Source organism: Pipra filicauda, unplaced genomic scaffold (genome assembly GCF_003945595.2).
Source record: "Pipra filicauda isolate LSUMZ 115617 unplaced genomic scaffold, ASM394559v2 scaffold196_size3971931_pilon, whole genome shotgun sequence".
Lineage (NCBI taxonomy): Eukaryota > Metazoa > Chordata > Aves > Passeriformes > Pipridae > Pipra > Pipra filicauda.
Window position 1 is genome coordinate 3789261 of NW_024104305.1, and position 18638 is coordinate 3807898.

At 38.8% G+C, this 18638-nt stretch overlaps 1 protein-coding gene across 17 annotated transcripts in view; it reads right to left on the bottom strand.

Moving 5' to 3' along the window:
* The window catches only part of BAZ2B (bromodomain adjacent to zinc finger domain 2B), a 113396-nt gene that overhangs the window by 4071 nt on the left and 90687 nt on the right, over window positions 1-18638 (bottom strand). For 10 of the 17 annotated variants that reach the window (XM_027734544.2, XM_027734543.2, XM_039380469.1 and 7 more), the window contains 13 exons: window positions 18350-18604; window positions 17364-17578; window positions 15897-15971; window positions 10610-10850; window positions 8926-8988; window positions 7598-7742; window positions 5567-6228; window positions 4784-5060; window positions 4455-4610; window positions 3879-4039; window positions 2672-2982; window positions 2151-2286; window positions 375-521 (listed from right to left, as the gene is read on the bottom strand). In XM_027734544.2, coding sequence (XP_027590345.1) covers window positions 375-521; window positions 2151-2286; window positions 2672-2982; window positions 3879-4039; window positions 4455-4610; window positions 4784-5060; window positions 5567-6228; window positions 7598-7742; window positions 8926-8988; window positions 10610-10850; window positions 15897-15971; window positions 17364-17578; window positions 18350-18604 — 2844 coding nt within the window. Of the gene's footprint in view, window positions 1-374; window positions 522-2150; window positions 2287-2671; window positions 4040-4454; window positions 4611-4783; window positions 5061-5566; window positions 6229-7597; window positions 7743-8925; window positions 8989-10609; window positions 10851-15896; window positions 15972-17363; window positions 17579-18349; window positions 18605-18638 lie in introns of all 17 variants that reach the window. The other 7 variants (XM_039380473.1, XM_039380472.1, XM_027734553.2 and 4 more) reach the window with 4 other exon arrangements.

An 18638-nucleotide genomic window follows, 5' to 3' on the forward strand; every position in this document is an offset into this window, starting at 1 on the left:
ATATATTTACTGAGGTTTTTTCTCTGATTTTTCTTTTAAAACAGATTCTAAGACATTGGTCTGTCAACAATGATGAAATTTGTAAGATAAATACTGAATAAATTCTAAAAGTCAGATTAAAAACTACACTATTGAATCAGCATGAAAATTCTGTACCTACTTACATTAAAACCCCCACAGTTTAGAACAAATAAAACTGTAGCCTTTACTGCCACTAAAATTCAAGTTATATAAAACTGTTAATCTCATCATTTAATGGCAGCCCCACACAAAACACACAGACCATTATTTCTATTGATAAAAGCACCTGTAACTGTCCCATGTATAAACAGGTCACTCAGCCCAGGTCCCTTCCCCCTGCCAGGGAGTGTTACCTTTGCTATGCAGGCAGGGCAGAACCAGTCCCCATCCGGGATGGTGCTGATCTTGGGTCTGTGGCAGTAGGTGTGACAGCCTTTATCACAGCCATCACACAGGAGCAGCAGTTCCTCATTATCTCCCTTTCGACAAATTTGGCAGTACTGTAATTCATGAAAAATGGTTTTAATTCCATTTTTAAACTTTGAAACACAGGAATAGTACCTAAATTACCCTTCTCCTCCAAACACAAAAATTCACTCTCAAAATTCCTTTCATTTTACCCCAGTCAGAATCTACTGATGATCACATCTGAAAAGGAATATATGCAGTATGTGAGGAACTGATCTAAAGGCCACATTTGGGAACACACTGGAAAAGCAATTCATTAAAAGACAGGTTTCCTACAGCACACAGAAGTATGAGCGCTTTTTGTAATTCATTAATGTCTGTGATAAGTAAAGGTATCTTAGACCTATCAAAACCCTCTGGCCCACACATATGATCTCAGAACTCTTCATTTATGCCCACACTGCATTTGTAAGTTGCTACTTAAAAAAGAAGATTTATATTTTACAATAGTATTTCCAAATAATTATCAGTAACGATCTTATCCAAAGGCTGCTGTGAACAAATTCAGTAAGGCAAAACAAATGATCCCATCACTTCCTAAAATTCACACTAACTTAAGAATATCTACAGGATTGTCAATTTTTTTACTGTGTGATTTTGCTACTCCCCTATACCTAGAAATTTGTTTCAGGAACTGGAAAGAACTCCAAATGTTTTCACCAAATACTTACGTTTACTGTGTAATTAAATGCCGAGAATATTTCAATCAAATTGAGAACGATACTTTTCTTTCTGGATAATAAATTACTGCATCTTGAAACGTTCAAATGCCTTTTCAGGTGCTCCTACCAAATTCATAAGCTTTTTGCACTGAAGATACAACTCTAAACTTATAGTTATATAAACTAAAGGATACAGCCTTACATTACAGTTTTTATTTCAATCATCCTTTAATTGTCCAGGTGTAATTAGAATCTGTATAGGACTGGCAGAAATTACAAAAATAGGAAGGAGACCACAAATGGAAGAATCACTTTTGGCACTCACTATAAGCACTGGCCATACCTGACCACATCATAATCACTATTTCTGTAGTAATAGTTTTGTTTTCAGAACTCTGAGGTTCAGTGGACCATGCAAATTTTGACACAGGCCCTCTCTCTGCATGCTTTTTCTGTATATGTAGTTATCACAGACTGACATGCTAAGTGTACAAGGAAACAGGTACTTTGGCCTGCCTGCTCACACACCAATTGTGTGCCCAATTTGTATGTTCCATGGTGAGAACTGTGCGTGCAAAGGAGCCACACGCTGGGAGCATCTCAGCTTTCTGAAAAATGAAGTCCTTAACTGGGGTATGTGATGTTGAACCTCCATAAAGCTTGTGTCATGGATTAGATCAGAAACACTCCATCAGACAGAGTACCTTCCATCAGATGGAGCCAGAAATGACTCTCTTTTACGCAGATGTCATCATCAGAGAATAATTACCATCTTAAAGTAACCAGTTACAAGGGCTTTTTACCTTAGCAAGTTCAGGATGCTGAATTTGGCAAGCAAGGGACAATCTTTTCCATTAGGCTTATTCATCTATGCCCAGTGTGCGGTTTAACCGTGTGAGGTTTCACGTGAAATAATAACAAATGCATTACTCCCCATGGTAACTAAAAGTGTCTAAAATGGGAAAATAGGATAACAGTGAAAGCAGTTTAGATACTTACAACTTTCATGATAGATTTTTCCCATGCTATTGATTTCTGTAACTGCTGAATGCACAGAGCTACCTGTGCAGCACTGCGTGCCTCTGACAATGCCCTTCTCCACACTCTCAGCCCTGGAGCAATATCCTCTTCAGTTCTGCATTGAGATACAGAGAAATTAAGTAGGTCACATGCGTGTTCGCTTATTTGAAATGTGGAACAATCATTATCACACTGAAAGCCAAGCAATGACAAAACGTACACAGCCAATAAGTATAAGGTTTAAGCAACTAAATTTCATGTAGTGCACAGACTGTGGCTACGTGCCTCAAAGCTTAGTCACAATCAGTTAAATATAAGATAACTTTGCAAGATTATCAACAAACGTAACAAAAAAAATCTTTACAAAGCACCATGCAGAATAACATGATCCATATGGATCACAGACATACAAGAAAGTACATAGATAACAGGCAATAAGAAAATAGGCTCCAATTAGCAAAGAAGCACAATAATTTTTCAAGTTAATCTCAATGACCTACCCGTCACCATCACCACTAATGGATGGTGCAGGAGCAGGGACAGTAACTGTGCCCACATTATCCAGTTTGATCTGAATGGTGGTACTTAAGGGGCTCTTCAGATACCTTCTCTCTATGTTCCGCTCCAAGTCAGCCAGCCTGGTTACAGCTATATCTAGAGGGTTGTCACTCCTCCGCTCTACAGAGCTGGCACTGCCTTCTCCGCCTCCAGCACAATCCCCATCGTGCTTCTTGTGCAATCTAGTAATTGACTTATGGTCACGATATACCAAGTCGTCTCTCTCTGATGCAGGTTCAGGACACAGCCAACCCTATGTCAATAGAAAGGTTTGTGCATTTATTGGGGGCCGTTAACTCAGTGTGTAAACAGAGGAACTGTCCTATGGAATCAAACTAAGTAACTGAAGCGCTGTTTCCAGTAGATCTTGGTTACTTGTAATCCATCTGTAGAGACAGTTTCCAAAATATCCAGAGAACTAAAATAATTAATCAAAAAAATACAAGCATTACCAGACTTTCTGAAGGGACCTTTATTTACACAACATTCTTACCCCCTTGTGAAGTATCCTGTTCTATTGGTGGAAACACCAGATCAGGTCTACCTGTCCAGCAGGCTCATGAAACAATGTATACACTGGTCACACAGAAATAACATCCACCTCACACCCAAACTAGATTCCAAACACTGCATCTGTACTATAACCAAATGTATGCAACTTGATAACCTTACACCCACCTTGGAAAAATTCCAAATTCCAGAGAATTCTTAACTCTGTCACACTCACAACACTCACATGTTCTCCATGACTCTGCAATACTCGAGCAGAGTATTATGATGTGCTTGTAGGTTTTTCTGAAAGTATTAACAGCAACAGTCACACAAACCAGGCAAAACTGTGACAAACCCCCTGAGAGTTAAGCAGTGTGTGCAATACAATCTGTGCATTTACAGGAGGTTAACAAAACATGCAGAGAACTGCACTGCGGGACAACACTCCAGGAAACGCCATTCTGAGCACCTTCAGTTGAAGACTGAATGGCAGTGTTTCAAACACAAATTTCCATGATACTGCTGCAGCGTATTTGTTTTATTTGCAGGCAATTAGGATGGAGTAAGAAGGCACTTACCACCAGCAAAAGGACTGTTACCTGCTTTAAATTCTTACCGCTTATTTTAAAGAGACATTTTACTAAAAGTTGGTTTTACCTTAACTTGTAAACTAGCTGATGCAACTCTCCTCTCTAGGTCTTCCACCTGCTGAAGAATAGTAAGATCCATCTCCATTGCTTGTTCTTCTACTGACCAGTTTTCCACAACATCCCGAGTTACCTGGTTATCTTCATTTTCATTGGTATCAATAATTGCAACTGTATTTGAGAATCACATTTTTATTATTTTAATTAGCATTATAACTTCTCTGGTAAATCCAAGCTGATTTACCCTCACTCAAGTCAAATGCTGAAGAACTGTTGTAGAAGTGTACTATTCTTAAAATACCTAGTATGGACAATAAATTCTGTACGCTTTCAAACGTGCAATTTAAAGGCTAGAAGGGAAGGAAAGGCAAGGCTGAGCTAGAGTGTTACCGAGATGGAAAGAGCTCACTAGAGCAATTTATATGCAATGGCACTTCTCCAATCCAAGGCTGGTGAAAATGCAACTACAGACAAGGAGACCTTTACCTTTTTTCTCCAGCCACTCTGTTCTAAACACATCTCAAAGAGCTCTAAGCAGTTGTCTGATGCCCCAATACCATGTGTAATATAAATATCAGCTACATACCATCCTTGTTTTTGATGCAGGCCAGAGTGATATAATCCATGTGTTTCTGTATTTGCTTTTGTAAGGCCTTTTCTCTTATTCCCCTGAGATGCAGCACTTTAAGCAAAGATTTTAGGTCCTCTGGATCAGTAATCCTCCACCACCCATACTGCATTTCTAAATCAAGATAAGCATACAAACACTTTGCAGGCATTTTTTTATGTGATCACACACAATCAGATTAGAAAATCAATACGAAAATTATTAAAAAGAAAATAAATTTTAACATCATAGTGGCATTGTAGAAATTATCCTTCACATAGTTCCATCTATTTTTGTATTAGACTTACCTTCAGGTATAGGCTTTGGGTTAGGATAATCTACTGGCTTGGCTACTTCAGCTGCTGTAGGAGGGGCAGAAGCAATTTTTTCAGTTTGTACTGCTGGTGATTCACTTTTACTTGCAGGAACACTAGATGCCAAGAACGAGTTACCATTCACTTCTGATAATCCCAACCCTGATCCAAGAGCAGGTAAAGGAGATGGAAATGGGACATTTGAAGTAAGAACGCCTGTAGGCCATCCACAAAACTGAAGACCCATTATAGGTAGTCCAGTCTTCATCTGCTACAGAGCACAAATACCATTATTATTGCCAAGAAACTTGAATTATGATGCTATTTGTCAAACAATAGTCAAAATATAAAGGAGGTCTTTACTCAGTACTTTGATTGGTTCCAGAAAAACTAACGTAACACTGGCGTGTAAATGCTTTCTATTAGGGCCCTGTTAATGCTAACAAAATAACAGCTTATAAAGGTAGGGTGTGGTGTGTCACACTTCTAAAAACTAATTTTTATTTACTTGCTTTCCATTTAATATCAGTGGCCAACAACCTAAAAGACAAATCACCTAAATACATGTACAAAATGTCATACATTGACTAACCTAATTTTACACATCTTAATCTAGTATTATACAACTTCTGTAGTTAGTTACCAACATTTAGAAACAGAAAAAAATAAAGAAATGAAGATATAATGATTGCACATCTGTGAAATTATGTGTCTAAACAGAAATCCTGCCCAAATAAGCACTGCAAATTCAAACTACTCCAAAGTGAGTTTGTTTACCTGCAGTGGTGACAGTGCAAAAGGACTTAATCCCATGGGACTCTGTGCAGAGGTGGAGCCCAGGAGAGGCGATGGCACGGGGGACGGGGACTTGGATGGTGGCTGTGACTGAGGGGTCAGGGGGGCTGCAGGGGCTGCCGTGTCCACCTGGGTCACCGAGGTGTCGTCGCAGGGCACCCGCGGTAACAGGCTGAACCACTGCCTGCTCTTCTCAGTCAGAGTCTTCAGCAACTGATCGCTGGGAATCAGTGCAGAACTGTAAAACTTCCCTGTCCCACTTGCATTAGGACTGAAAAGATTAGTAGAGTCAGACTTCTCCATGGAGCTTTGTGACACACTGGGCTGCAGACTGCAGAGAGAGGGTTTGGAGTTGCTCGGGTAAGACAATGTGCAGCCATTTGCTGCACTGCCATTAGGTTTTGGGGACATAATGTCAGATTCAGGTGGCATTTTTGCTACTTCTAACAGTTTGCTTAATTTTGAAAATGACCCAGGTTTTTGTAAAAACAAATTAGTGCTGTCCTTTTCTTTCAGATCTTCCTTTTGCTCACAGTGAGTTGCAGCTAAACAATGTAATTTTTCTTCTGTTTCAAATTCTTCTTTGATATGCATACTTTCTTCCTTTTTTAACTTCTCTTTTTCTTTAGCAATTTCTTCTAGACCTAAAATTGTACAAGAAACAGATTAAATATAATAGATAACTAATTAAATAATTTCAATCATCACAGTTAAATAAATTACTTCACTTTTGGCTCAACACATGCTAGATCCCCATGTCTTCGTTGTTGTTGCTGTTGTTAATGAAATCACTTCTCACTTCACAGAGGGAAACAAGTTTCCAGGCATACAGATTTAAACCCTGCTAAACACCTGGAGGAGAAATAACCCCAATGTAGATAACGTACTACAGGATTCACCTATCTGAAGCAGTTTACCAGGGCCAAGTCTTTGAAAGGAACCATTTTTTGCCAGCTTTCTTCCTGCAAGACTCTGTGTGCTTTATCAAAAAGCTCCTCTATTATCAAGAGGGTAGGTATAGTGTCTGCAGCCTTAAGCTTATTTTTGCAAGAAAGATAATTCATTAAACTCACAGCCAACTATGAAGTGGAGAACCAAAATTCCTGTTGTGAAATCAAATATTCCCCAAATACTGAAACACAATATTAAATATTTTACCTCTTTCAATAAAAATCATTAACAATTCTGACTGTAAAATAACGTCAACATTCTGGAAAGTTTAATACTCTTTCGAGAGCCACCCAACATGACTGGAACTCTCCACACAGCTAAGCAGACAATGTAACATCTAAGCAACCTGAAGTACGACAAGCAGAAGCTGATTGCAAAACCAGGTTTCTTCAAACATAGGAGGTACAAAAGATCTGAAGATCTACCTTTTATGAAAAGAAAAACATTTTTCTTTGCACTCCTAGTCTTTCTTAACCATTTCTCTTCTACTCTTATACTGACTGCCAGCTTAGACAAAGTCTTTAAAAGTCCAAAATGTGATGGAAAACTGTCAGCAAAAATCCAACATTCCAATTTATTAATTTATGTTCATCAGATATTGCAGTCGCAAATAAACAAAGGTCCTGCTTCTGGTTTGTGACCAGCACATCCACATTTCACTGCGAGAAAATGATTTTCCCATTTTTGCAGACACCTACTATATCTTCAAGCACAAAAGTGTCTGTGTACTTGCAGAAAATCTAACAACTGAAGATGAAAACAATTTTCTGCATTCTACAGTTTTCACACGTAGAGTTCACTGCCATAGGGGAACATGAAATAGTTCAGAAAGAGTCAAGACCTGAAAACTTCCAAAATAACGATCCTCATTTTGAAAGGTATTAACTGATCTTTCATCACCAAAAAGAGACATCAGAGACAACCACATGAGTGGAGAGGTCTATTGACAGCAGCTTGTCGAGCATCTGGTTGAGGGTGAAGATAAAACCAGTGCCTCTGAGACGGGCAGCATGTCTTGGTCTGGTGTACCTTTGTGTGCCATCACTCCTTTATGGCTCTTACCTTCACCACTTTCCATGCCTTCCACAAAAATTCCCCCACACTGGGGCAGAATCCAGTACCGGCGCCTGTAACGGTCCTGACCAAACATCATCGAACGCAAACAGTGTGAAGCTTCAAATAACTTCTTTCTGTACTGGCTTTGTTGCTGTTTTAAAAAAAAGAAAGCATTATAATTCAGTGGGGGTGGGGAACCTCATTGTAACAGACAACATCTCCTGGCTACCAGACTGAACAGAAGTTCAAGGGTCACACGAGGAGGCTCTCAGAGATTCGGAGCAGGGGGGTGTCTCTGTGTCTCTGATACTCCACTCACAACTGCTGCCTTCATGACTTTATTTACAGAGCTCCCTTTAAAAAAATCAATTAAATCACTTCCTCGTTCAGCCTAGAAACACACTGTGATGATAGATCTTGTCTTTTTATCTCTGACTCTCAAAAAGCAATGGAACAATTTCGTTGCACAAGAACAGCTGAGATCCTATCGAACATACAGCATCAGCAAACAGTGAACAGAGCCCTGAAGACACCTGATAGTGCAGCTCCTGGTGGGAAACCAATGGGATATTTTAACTGTTTATGAAGGAATGAGAACAACAAGGCACAGAAATAAATTCTTCAATCATAACACAGTTCTCTGAGGGGGGCCAGCAAGAACTTCAGTTTATTTATTCAATTCTTGCTCTACTAAATTGGCACTGCTGGAAGTCAGGTGGAATTCTGGACAACTAATCTATTGTGATTCGGAACATGAGAGAAACCAAAATACAAAGTCTTAAATGACAAGTTTTCTAATACAAAGAATAAAAACGTGTGCCATGAGTACCCTATCTACAGCACTGTACTGTTCTCATTTACACTTCTCTTCCTATTCCATTGCTGCTTCTTTCAAAATGTCAAGCCCAGACATCTCTGTCTCGGGCTTGAAGCTCCAGAAATCAGCCATGGAAAGGAAGGCATGAGAACCACAATCCATCGTACAATAGAAGCACTGCTTCACGTACACAAAATTTGTCGTTGCAAGGATCAACAGACAGAAGTAAATCAATTAGGTCTGGATAAAAATAACATTACTTTTTATTTTCAGAATTGCAAATATATTAACAACTATTATTATTAACTGTCTTCTGAGTGACATCCACTTCCTGCCACCAGACTAAACTTGCAATTCTGGTGTCTGAACAGTAGCATCATTCATATTTTCACAAAACAAAAGCTGATCCTTATTTCAATTTGTATTAATTTGGAGCATTGAAAATGATGGTAAACATTTTAACTCATGACATCCAGTGATCAAATTTGTAGTATAACAAAAACAAATGATCTCTCACCTTTGTCAGTTTTTCAATCTGCTTCTCTAGTTCTTCAACACTTGCTGTCTGGTCCCCATCATCCTATAATCACCAAATATACTGTCACACCAAATTTATTTTGTAATACAAGCATACTACTATGTCTTACCATTATTACAGTAAAAAGATGTAACAGAAAATGAGAGGCAAATACTAAGGAAAAAATAAAGTTCAAATTGTGTGCTTGTTCAATGTATTTGACTAGTATTTTCCTAACTGAAAAAAGGATACACCTTTAATCTTTTCCAAACATCCTAGATGCGTAGGAAGGAGAAGGCTCATGGCCAAATATTTGCTGAAAACATTCTTTTACTGGAAGAAATAATTCAGTTTGTGCATGAACACTCAACACTATAAAATTTAATCTTAGTTTCTATGAAGCTTTTTTGATATTCAAATTAATTTTAAGAGGTTTTCATGCATAAAATAACGGATCTCTTAAAGTCTTACTAAGAAGTGTTTGGTAAGTCCGCATTTGCATTTTATTTCAACGTCTACATGAAACTGTAGAGCCACTTTAAATTACAACTGCTATAAAAGTTACAGCACCGACCCTGTTGATTTTTGAAGAGGAATGCACCCATGATTAAGTCTATAGTTGCCTTCTTCTTGACAGTTTAAAAATGGGAGTCTTTTCCATAAAGAGAGTTTCAATTTAGTTCAAGAAAGTCTTTCTTGATAACAGTAAGTTTCCAAAAGAATACAACCAAAATCATCCACACCCTAAGATACAGGCCTTGTATTTCTCGGTACCAGAATGAAGCCTCCTGAAATACCACAGAGAGCACAAATGCAATGAAACTTCTGCTAGATCAGAAAATTAATTTCTCTACAGAGTTACAGGAATTTTGCCTATGAAATGCCCAGTGCACCAAAACAGGAGATTGTACAAGAGGGAAAAGGATTAAGGGAGAGAATGATTTGAGATCAGAAATCTAAATAAGACTTATTTTTAATTCTGAATTACTTGTAAGAACCTTATGCTATTCCTCTAAGGTATTCTCTTAAATTCACACACATTCCAGTACTTGAAATAAATCGAGAACAACAGCACAAAGGGCTGTTCCTACCCTTGAAATTAGCTGGGTTTCTAATAAAGGGCATTTGCAAAGATCTGAGTTAATATGTTGGATTCATGCATTGTTCAAGCAGTCTTAAAAACTGACTTTGAACCTTGCACAAACGGATCGTTTTCAGGCAAACAGTGCAACACCCTGTGCACTAAAATACAGTATTTGGTATTGCTTGTGTCTTGTATCAGGTTCCATACAGGGGAAGCCTGGGCATTTCTATTAAAAATCAGCTCAACAAGCTAAAACCATTTCAGGGATCCTTCCTGTATTGCATCTGATACTGACCAGCAAAATTTATCATCCTGTGATCAAACACAGCCGAGCAGTGACTACCCTGGATTTGCAAAAAGAATACACAGCAAGGTCACAGTCAGGCTTTATAATAGAGAATGTTGAATGTAACTTGACACTTCTATTTATTAGTTAACAAAATAATTGAAACTAATAAAAATTTAAAAACGTTAGAGGTAAGTTATTCTTCCCTCCTTTATATTGCAACATTTTGGGGAAGCAGTGCCATATTACAGAGAAACAGAAGGAAAACAAGTTTTAACTTATTAGTAAATTTGGTTTCACTTGAAATCCCCCACCTCATCCTCACAAACATCTGCCTTCTTTCCTTTTTTCTCATCCTTGTCCTCTTCATCCTCATCCTCCTCATCTGCCTGGTCCTCGCTGTCCTCCTCGTCGTCGTCGTCATCGTCGCTGTCGCCCTTCCGGCGGCGCTTGCGGCCGGGCTGGGGGGGCTCCAGGGAATGCGGCTCCTCGCCCCCCTCGCCGCCCCCCGCGGCCTCGCGCTTCCCCGTCTTCTTGGCGTGGATGATCCTGAGCCTGGGAACACACAAGGGGGGAAACTATGGACCGTGTCTGGAGCATAAACATTCCTCTCTTCCTCTGCGACTGAGAGAAAATCAGACAGTTTAGACTTAAATTAGAGCTTCTGTTCTAATATGAGATTATATTTTCTCAGTATTTATTGTCATTAGTCAACAAGAAAAACTGAGGTTATAAAACCCCTTAAGACTCTTAATTCCGTTCTGAATGGACTTTGTTTCTCCCAGGTGAATTTTACTGCATAACTCTTTAGAAGAAATGAAACACGGGAGGGATTTTGAGAAGTCAGAAAAGACGATTAGAAGAAAGAACAATTTCAACTTATCTTTTATTTACTGCATCTAAGGATATGATGATAAAATACCTGTGTCTGAGGGAGGAGGGAAAGGCAAAAATCCTCAGTTGGAAGTGTGAAATTATATTTGCACGGAAACAGCAAAGTTAGCTTAATTTTTTTTCTTTTATTTCCTCCCCCCACAATTTTAATAATTTTTTTATATTATTTTAGTCCTTTGGCTGATGTTTTTATTCTAGGATATATACTTTTTTTCCCCTGGAAATCTTAGCTCCCTCAACTTATCAGCAGATTACTCAAACTGTCATTTTTCCTTTTATGAAAGAAAAGGGAAACTTACATACCAGTAATTATGGTTGTAGTAGACCTTCTTCTTCTACAAAACCCCTATAAGACAAGATTCCACACAGCAAAAATTACAGTTCCACCTCTCAGGGAGCTAGCAGGCAAACATGCTGAACCACAGGAGGTATAAATAGCCAGGCCAAACCAGTCACTTATAACGCAGTCCAAAAATGCAACTGATTTAGAAGAGATTCATAAACATGTAGGAAAGACAAAGATTTTGTAAGAGATGACTGGAAGAAGGTAGGATGGGAAAAGTAGGATGGTAACGACAAACACAATTACCAGGATGTAATTTTTCCTTGTCGTACTCCTCTCTCTTCCCATCCTACAGAACAATATTCCATACAGCAAGTGGCTACAGGTCCGATGAGTGCAGCCCAAGCACTGGCTCCGGGACACTCTGACAAAGGGATCAGCCCTGGAAAATGCTGCTGGACAGAGCCAGGACCCAACAGCACAGCCTGGGACGAAGGTGCCGCCGTTCGACTGGGAGCAGCGCGTTTTAGAAAAAAGACTGTTAGGCAAGAAATCATCAAGGGGAAGTGAAAACTGCTGAGCTTTGTTTTTTTGGTGTGGTTTTGTTGTTGGTTTGGGTTTGGGTTAATCCACTGGAGAATTTAGAAAGTTTTATGCTTTTATTTTTCCAAAACAAATGGATGTTTACCTATTTCAGCAATTCAAAATACTTTTTGATAAAAAAAATTTCTCAAGCCTCTCAGTGAACTTGGAAGCAAGTAACATTTTCAGGTTTTGTGCAAACAGCCTTAGTGCCATTGAGTATCGATACTACCCACGCTCTGAATTACATATTTTTGAAAAAAAATTTCCCTTTTATAAGGATAACTTCAAGCCATCAAATCCTCTTCACGTGGACTAGAAATTCCTGCCTATACACAGGAATTAACTATCACAGTCACTAGTCAATGAGTGGATTGACTGCTGCATGACTGCATGATTTCAGAGACAATTTAGACTAAGATAATCTTGAAGACAATTCAGTAATAAAGCTGGCAAGTGGAAGTTCAATGACCAGCAAACACCTTTTTCATATACCTAAAAGAAATGAGAAGAATCAATAAAAGGCTACTTTTGTTGACAGCAAAAATGGAGATGTAATGCTGTCGAGCACTAAAGGAAGCTTTGCACAACACTGCAAATTATCAAGGATGAAAACAAACCAAAGATGTTCCCTTTTGACAGCACCACAAGTGTACGAAGGCAGCAGTCTGTATCCAAAGTAGCATAGAGGCAGAAACCAACGACATGGCTTTTAAAATGTTCAGGTATTTCAAGAAGCAGCATAATTTTCCTGCTGCTACCTACACATATGGCTCACTGAGAGAAGAAAACCTTCACTCACAAAACTGTCCTGGCTTTCTCATTTACAGGTATGGACCAAAACCACACCTGCAGCTGCTGAGAGAATCATAAAGTCTACTGGACCATAAAAAGAGTGGATGGCCCATATAAGAACCAGATGTGTGACTTAAGCCTGCTCTAATCTCATCTATAATGTTTACTAGATCATATAAGGAAAATTCATCTTCTGACTTAATTTTCATGCCTTCCTCCTAGTTTTTGCACATCAGTATTAGGTAGTACCAAGGCAAAGAAATTCTTAACATCATACTTATAACATGCTTCACCTTGGGTCTCAAAAAATGAAAGCTTCACAAATCAGCATTAGCACCTCCTACGCAAACTCAGGGTGTAATTTCTCCCCTTTGTGACTGCTTTTCATATACCACTATCATTTACAGTTGAGATGGCTTCATTCAACAGAACTTAACTTACACAGAGCATGCCATAATACTGGTGTGTTAAAAAGAACACTGTTGCAGTGAAAAATTTGGGTTGCATACTTCAAGTCCTGTAAAAACAACCAGATATCATGTGATTCTTCAAGTGGCTATACTTCAATTTTTTTCCATTTTATATTGATCAAGCTACAAAAGAGATGCCAAAGAGAAGACACGTAATGGAAAAGGAGATACTGAGACTGATTATCTAGTTAAAAAAATCACCAAACCACCTCAGGTGAGACAGCCTTTTGACCACAGCTGTCATATAGAAAGCACAAAGAAAGATGAACTGATTGTATGAGACGGGTGCCTTTACAAAAATGGTGATTAGTATCAAGATTCACATCGAAATGTAACAGAGAAGGAATTAGATGCAATCTGTCATTGACCATCAGCTAAGCAGAAACTGTCCAGGCAGCTCAGAATTCAATTTCCAACCATACTTATCAAGATCCTAGGGGGAAGGAGAAGAGGAGGGACGGCAGCAAGGGGGAAAAAGGAGCATCCCTTAAAATAAAATATAATTCCTTTTTCCAATTTGGGATTTTAATTTTGCTTTTTTGTATCTTTCAAGGCACAGGCTTTTATATTTTATTTTTGCCCCCCTTCCCAGCTGAGAAGCTTATTTGATTACAAGTGAAAACACAGGCACAAAAAAATCACTCAGTGAAAATATCTGATACAGGCAGAATCTCTTCTCATCCCACTTGGATACACCTCCAGCCAGCCTTCACTACAGCAAACAGTGGCAAGCCAGGCTGAGATCAAATAAACCCATTCCTCAGCATCCATTATCCATCCACTCCACACTTCCCACACAATGGGATGTACTGAGGAGCTCCTAAAGGTCTGAGGGCAGGTGAAAAGAGGCCACAGTTGCTGATCGCACTGCGAGTGGTCAAGAAACCAGGTATTCCCATGCAAAACTGTTTGGGACTGGGATGCTTAAAAATTAGACTGAGATGTGAATGGATGGGGAAGGTACCATGTAAGAATGAAGTCTGGAAGCAGAAAAAAAGACCAAAAAGAGGACTGAAATGTACAGATTTCTTTTCAGAGAAGCCCCAGAACAGTTGTAAGAGTTTATGAAAAACACCAACTGACATAATAAAGAAGAGAACATTGTTTAAATTGATCAAAGGTGGCTCTTCTAAAAAGTTTCTTAGAGTTCATCAGAAAAACAGTGGAAAATCCAAAAATTTTGAACCAAGGACGAGAGAGATGAATCAAGCCCAGTGAATTCAAAGCAGAAGAGCAACATTTCCAAGCTCTCCTGCGATACTTACGCTCAAAAATAGGGTCAGCACTACTGGAATCTGAAATCCACACAGGAGGGGAGAAAATAAGAAATGGAGAAATGATTGTAGCAAGGAAGAGGGGCTTGGGACTTCAGGGTATTATGCCCACTATTTGAAAGGGAAGAAATGAGAGATTGTAAGGAAAAGAGAAAATCCTACATCTACAAGTACTTACAGTTTGATGGAGGGAGAGAAAGACTAAGCAGGCCGTAAGAAGACAAGGACAGGGAAGGGTCCCATTAAACTAATGGTAAGTTGGCTACATCAGAACTTCAAAAACAGTTTTTAAACTATATCCCATAGAAGGGATACAGATGAAGAAAGGAAAAAGGTATTTGGATTATCCTAAAAGATAAATTACATTAAGCCTGTGCAGACTGGGATCTGCACTATCAGTAGAGAATTTCTTTTTGTTGGTCTAATTTTTTCCTCTACCTCCCTCTTGTCCTTCTTCTTTACTTCTTTCCTTCTTCCTTCTGAGATACATTAAAGGGAAAAAAGGGAGACATAAGATTAGAAACAAAAGTACCTAAAGCAAGGACTAAGAAAGGATTTATTGTTCCTAGCAAGAGGTAAAGATGACAAAGAAAAAAAAAAGTAGAGTCTGGCTATGCATTTTTACCCCCTGTGATTCATTAACTTTATGCCGTCCAGCTTCCTGGGAGTTGGAGCCGTGTGCTTGCTGTATGGAATTTTGTCTTGTAGGATGGGAGAACAGTGAATATGAACTGATAACCCTTCAAAAGTTCCAATTTTACCTTCAATAAAAATATATAAAATATCTCAAAGTTTGCATACTACATCTGATCCCTAGCTATAGGGAGCAACGCAACACTGACAGATGGGAAACACTAAGAAAACATAAATTAGCAAAACTTAATTGGCAACTGTTGTAGGAAAATCATGTCATCTTAAAACACTTTTCAGAATGAACAGTGGGAATTATGGTAGGTCCAAATAAACTTTGAAAACGTCAATAGCAATTTTACAGTTCCTTTAATATTCCAATTAAAAACTTTTTACTTCGTTCCAAAAAATTCAAAATGGACTTGACTTTGCTCCAGTTCTGAGGGACACTAACCCTCTGAATCTCATGCATCTTTAACAGACTGTAAAAGACTGGTGTTGCACCATTCTAAATCCACATCTATATTAATTAAGTAGTTTGGTTACTAATTTCTTGGTAAACCTGTAACTGCATCAGCTAATTATGTTCTCAGAAGCAATTCCCCATGTAGCACCATATCTGAACAAAGGCAAAAAAGCAATATATTGTAATATTTAAGGAAACAAAACTTACTTCCGAAGTTTGCCTTCAACCATCCATTTATCTCTCCTTAAGTTTGACATATAATCAATGTTTTTATCAATTTCACTGTCAAAGACAAAATAATCCATTAACTGCGAACGTACACATTTTTTTCTGACATTCATTTATGTATAGACACTTTGCCTCGAAAAACTATCTTGGAGAAAAAACTGTCTTGGTTAAAATTCAAAAGAAATCATTTTAAAGCTAGCAAATGTCAATACCCGGAACACTGATGCAGCTGTACCTATGTCAGACTTTAGCTACAGTATCACCTCAGCTTCCTTTCCAGAAGAAGCACAGTCATTCAAAACAGCTGACATTTCCTTCCACAGCTCTAATTCAGCACCAAGTCTCCAGATGTCTTTGCCACAAAGCAGCTATCCCTGTGCTGAAAAAACAGTTACCAGTGGTACATCCAAGGTATTCTGCCCAGGACCCCTGGAATCTACAAACCAACATTCACTTTTCACTGCAGAAACTGAGGAACCAAAACACAGGCTTCAGTCCAGCCACCGTCTGCAAGCCCGCTCCCAACACATCCCAGCCTCAGCAATTCAGCAGATTATAGTTGTTTCTATAATCAAAATACAGAAACTCCAGTTCTGAGTGATCGTTTCTACAAACAGGACTTAACAGTCACCTGCAACAAGAGGAAGTTTCTTACTACGATGAATTTGAATGATACACATGAACTCTCTTGCACAGCTCATGCACAGTACTTGCACTGGCCACTCCTGCTAGTTTTCAACTTTGGAAAACCTGAAGTATCTCTTCCATTCTTGCCTTACACAGCCCTGATTCGCTTTGGCAGCACCATGTACCAAACCCACAGAACTCACCAGGAAACAAAGCAGCACTCAGTGAGGTGATAAAAGACTTTACCACAGTAAGTCAGTCTGTGGGAGAACAGGCATCCTAGAGACTGGCATTTCGTAACTTTTACTGCACGTTGTTGGGTTTTGACAAGTTGTTGAACACAGGGGGGTTTAAAATTATGAAATGCAGTGCACACCTTTCTTGGATTACTACATCAAGTTTGCCACCTCACCTTATAACCCCAATTAAAGCATTTAGACAAGACATGTCTTGAAAAACAAAAGGAAAAAAGAATACTGCAGAAGATTTGAACAACTTTTCTAAATTATTCGCTGGACTACCTAGCACATTGCTTTGTAATCAACCTCATATTTTACTCCAAAAATGGCTGGAGAAATTTTGGTGCAAGCTTTGGAAACAAAATTATGGACCAAACATGGAGTTCTATTTCAAACAAAGTTGTATTCTTCTGTCATATCAGAAGTAAATAAAGGTAAGAAGCAGTAATTCGACCAATTTCAGCTTTCATTATAAGAATGTCAATAGCCCTACTATAACAGAACAGTGTATTCACAGTATTTCTGAGCTACAACATTTTTATAATTTAATTTTTACACACCTATTTAGGAAAAATCTTACCTTACTACACTTTTGCTGCACGCTAGCTCATTGACCAGAAAAGCAAGTACTGATGCTTTCTGAGCTGGCGTGTGTGCCTGGAAAGCTTTTGTCTTCAAGCTCTCTGTCAGCTCCGTTTGCCCACAGTGAGCCTCCATGAATATCTGCAGAATCTCAGACACATTGTCTCGATTGATACCAACACTCAGTAAGTGTTCCCCAAGAATAGTTTTAGCCTAAAAAGGATAAAGACATTTCAAACAATTATGTTTTAAAATATTATTTTCCTTTGCAGGCCGTATTATTGTTTTTAGAAGAGGGGGGTGGGTTCATTTGCATTTTTACATAAGGACTTTTAAACATGATTATTCTTGAAAACTATTCAAATGTAAATCTTAAATACAGTAAAAAAATTATTATGTCTTCACCCCTAAGTTTTTAAGAACAGAGATAATATTAATAATAATTAAATAATTAAATTAAATGGATGAATTAGAAACTGATGAATACTGTTTTGTACAATGATGCTGTGTAGACTTCTGGAGTGGAAGAGAGATGTACTGGCTTGAAAAAGAAGGTCAGTAAGAAAAGAAAATTATGAATGAATTGGAGTTTTGAGGAAGTCACCTACACAGCAGACTTTAGAGAAAGAAACAGCAAGATTCACTGAGAATAGAACATGAGGGTAAGAACGAAAAGGGGTGGGGGGAAAGGAGTTAATACACGTAGCCTCAGATGTGACAGTGCCCTACAAAAGGTCCAAATAAAAATGGGACGTGTGTGTGTAGAGAAAACGCCCAGAAATATATGAGTTCTGGAAAATCGGAAGGCTGACAGGGCACAGAAAGTCTTGGAGTAACATTAGAACAGTAACATCAAAGAAAAGAAATAGGAAAGTGAATGGAAATCCAAATCAGAGAGGTGTCACAGAGGCACTAGGAAGAATACATTCGTATATACAGGGTGTTTCCTATGGATTTTTTTTCCTTCTTTTTTTTTTTTTTTACCTTGTATCCTGTACCAAGTCCTGGGTCACACACAGCTGCAGAGACAAGCTTCACAACCAAGTCCTGTACTTCTCCCATGCTGTCCCCTATGTTGAGCAAACCCTCCTGAAGGACACTCAGGGAGGGGACATCCACGCTCACATCAAAGCCAAGAACTTTCCCAAAGTTTCGCAGGAACTGCACCACCATGAGACAATCTGAGAATGTGCTTCCATCGAGGACGAGGCCGGGGATGCGAGGCAGCTCTGGGAAAGGCTGGAAAGCAACAAAACCCAGTGCAGCTTCAGCA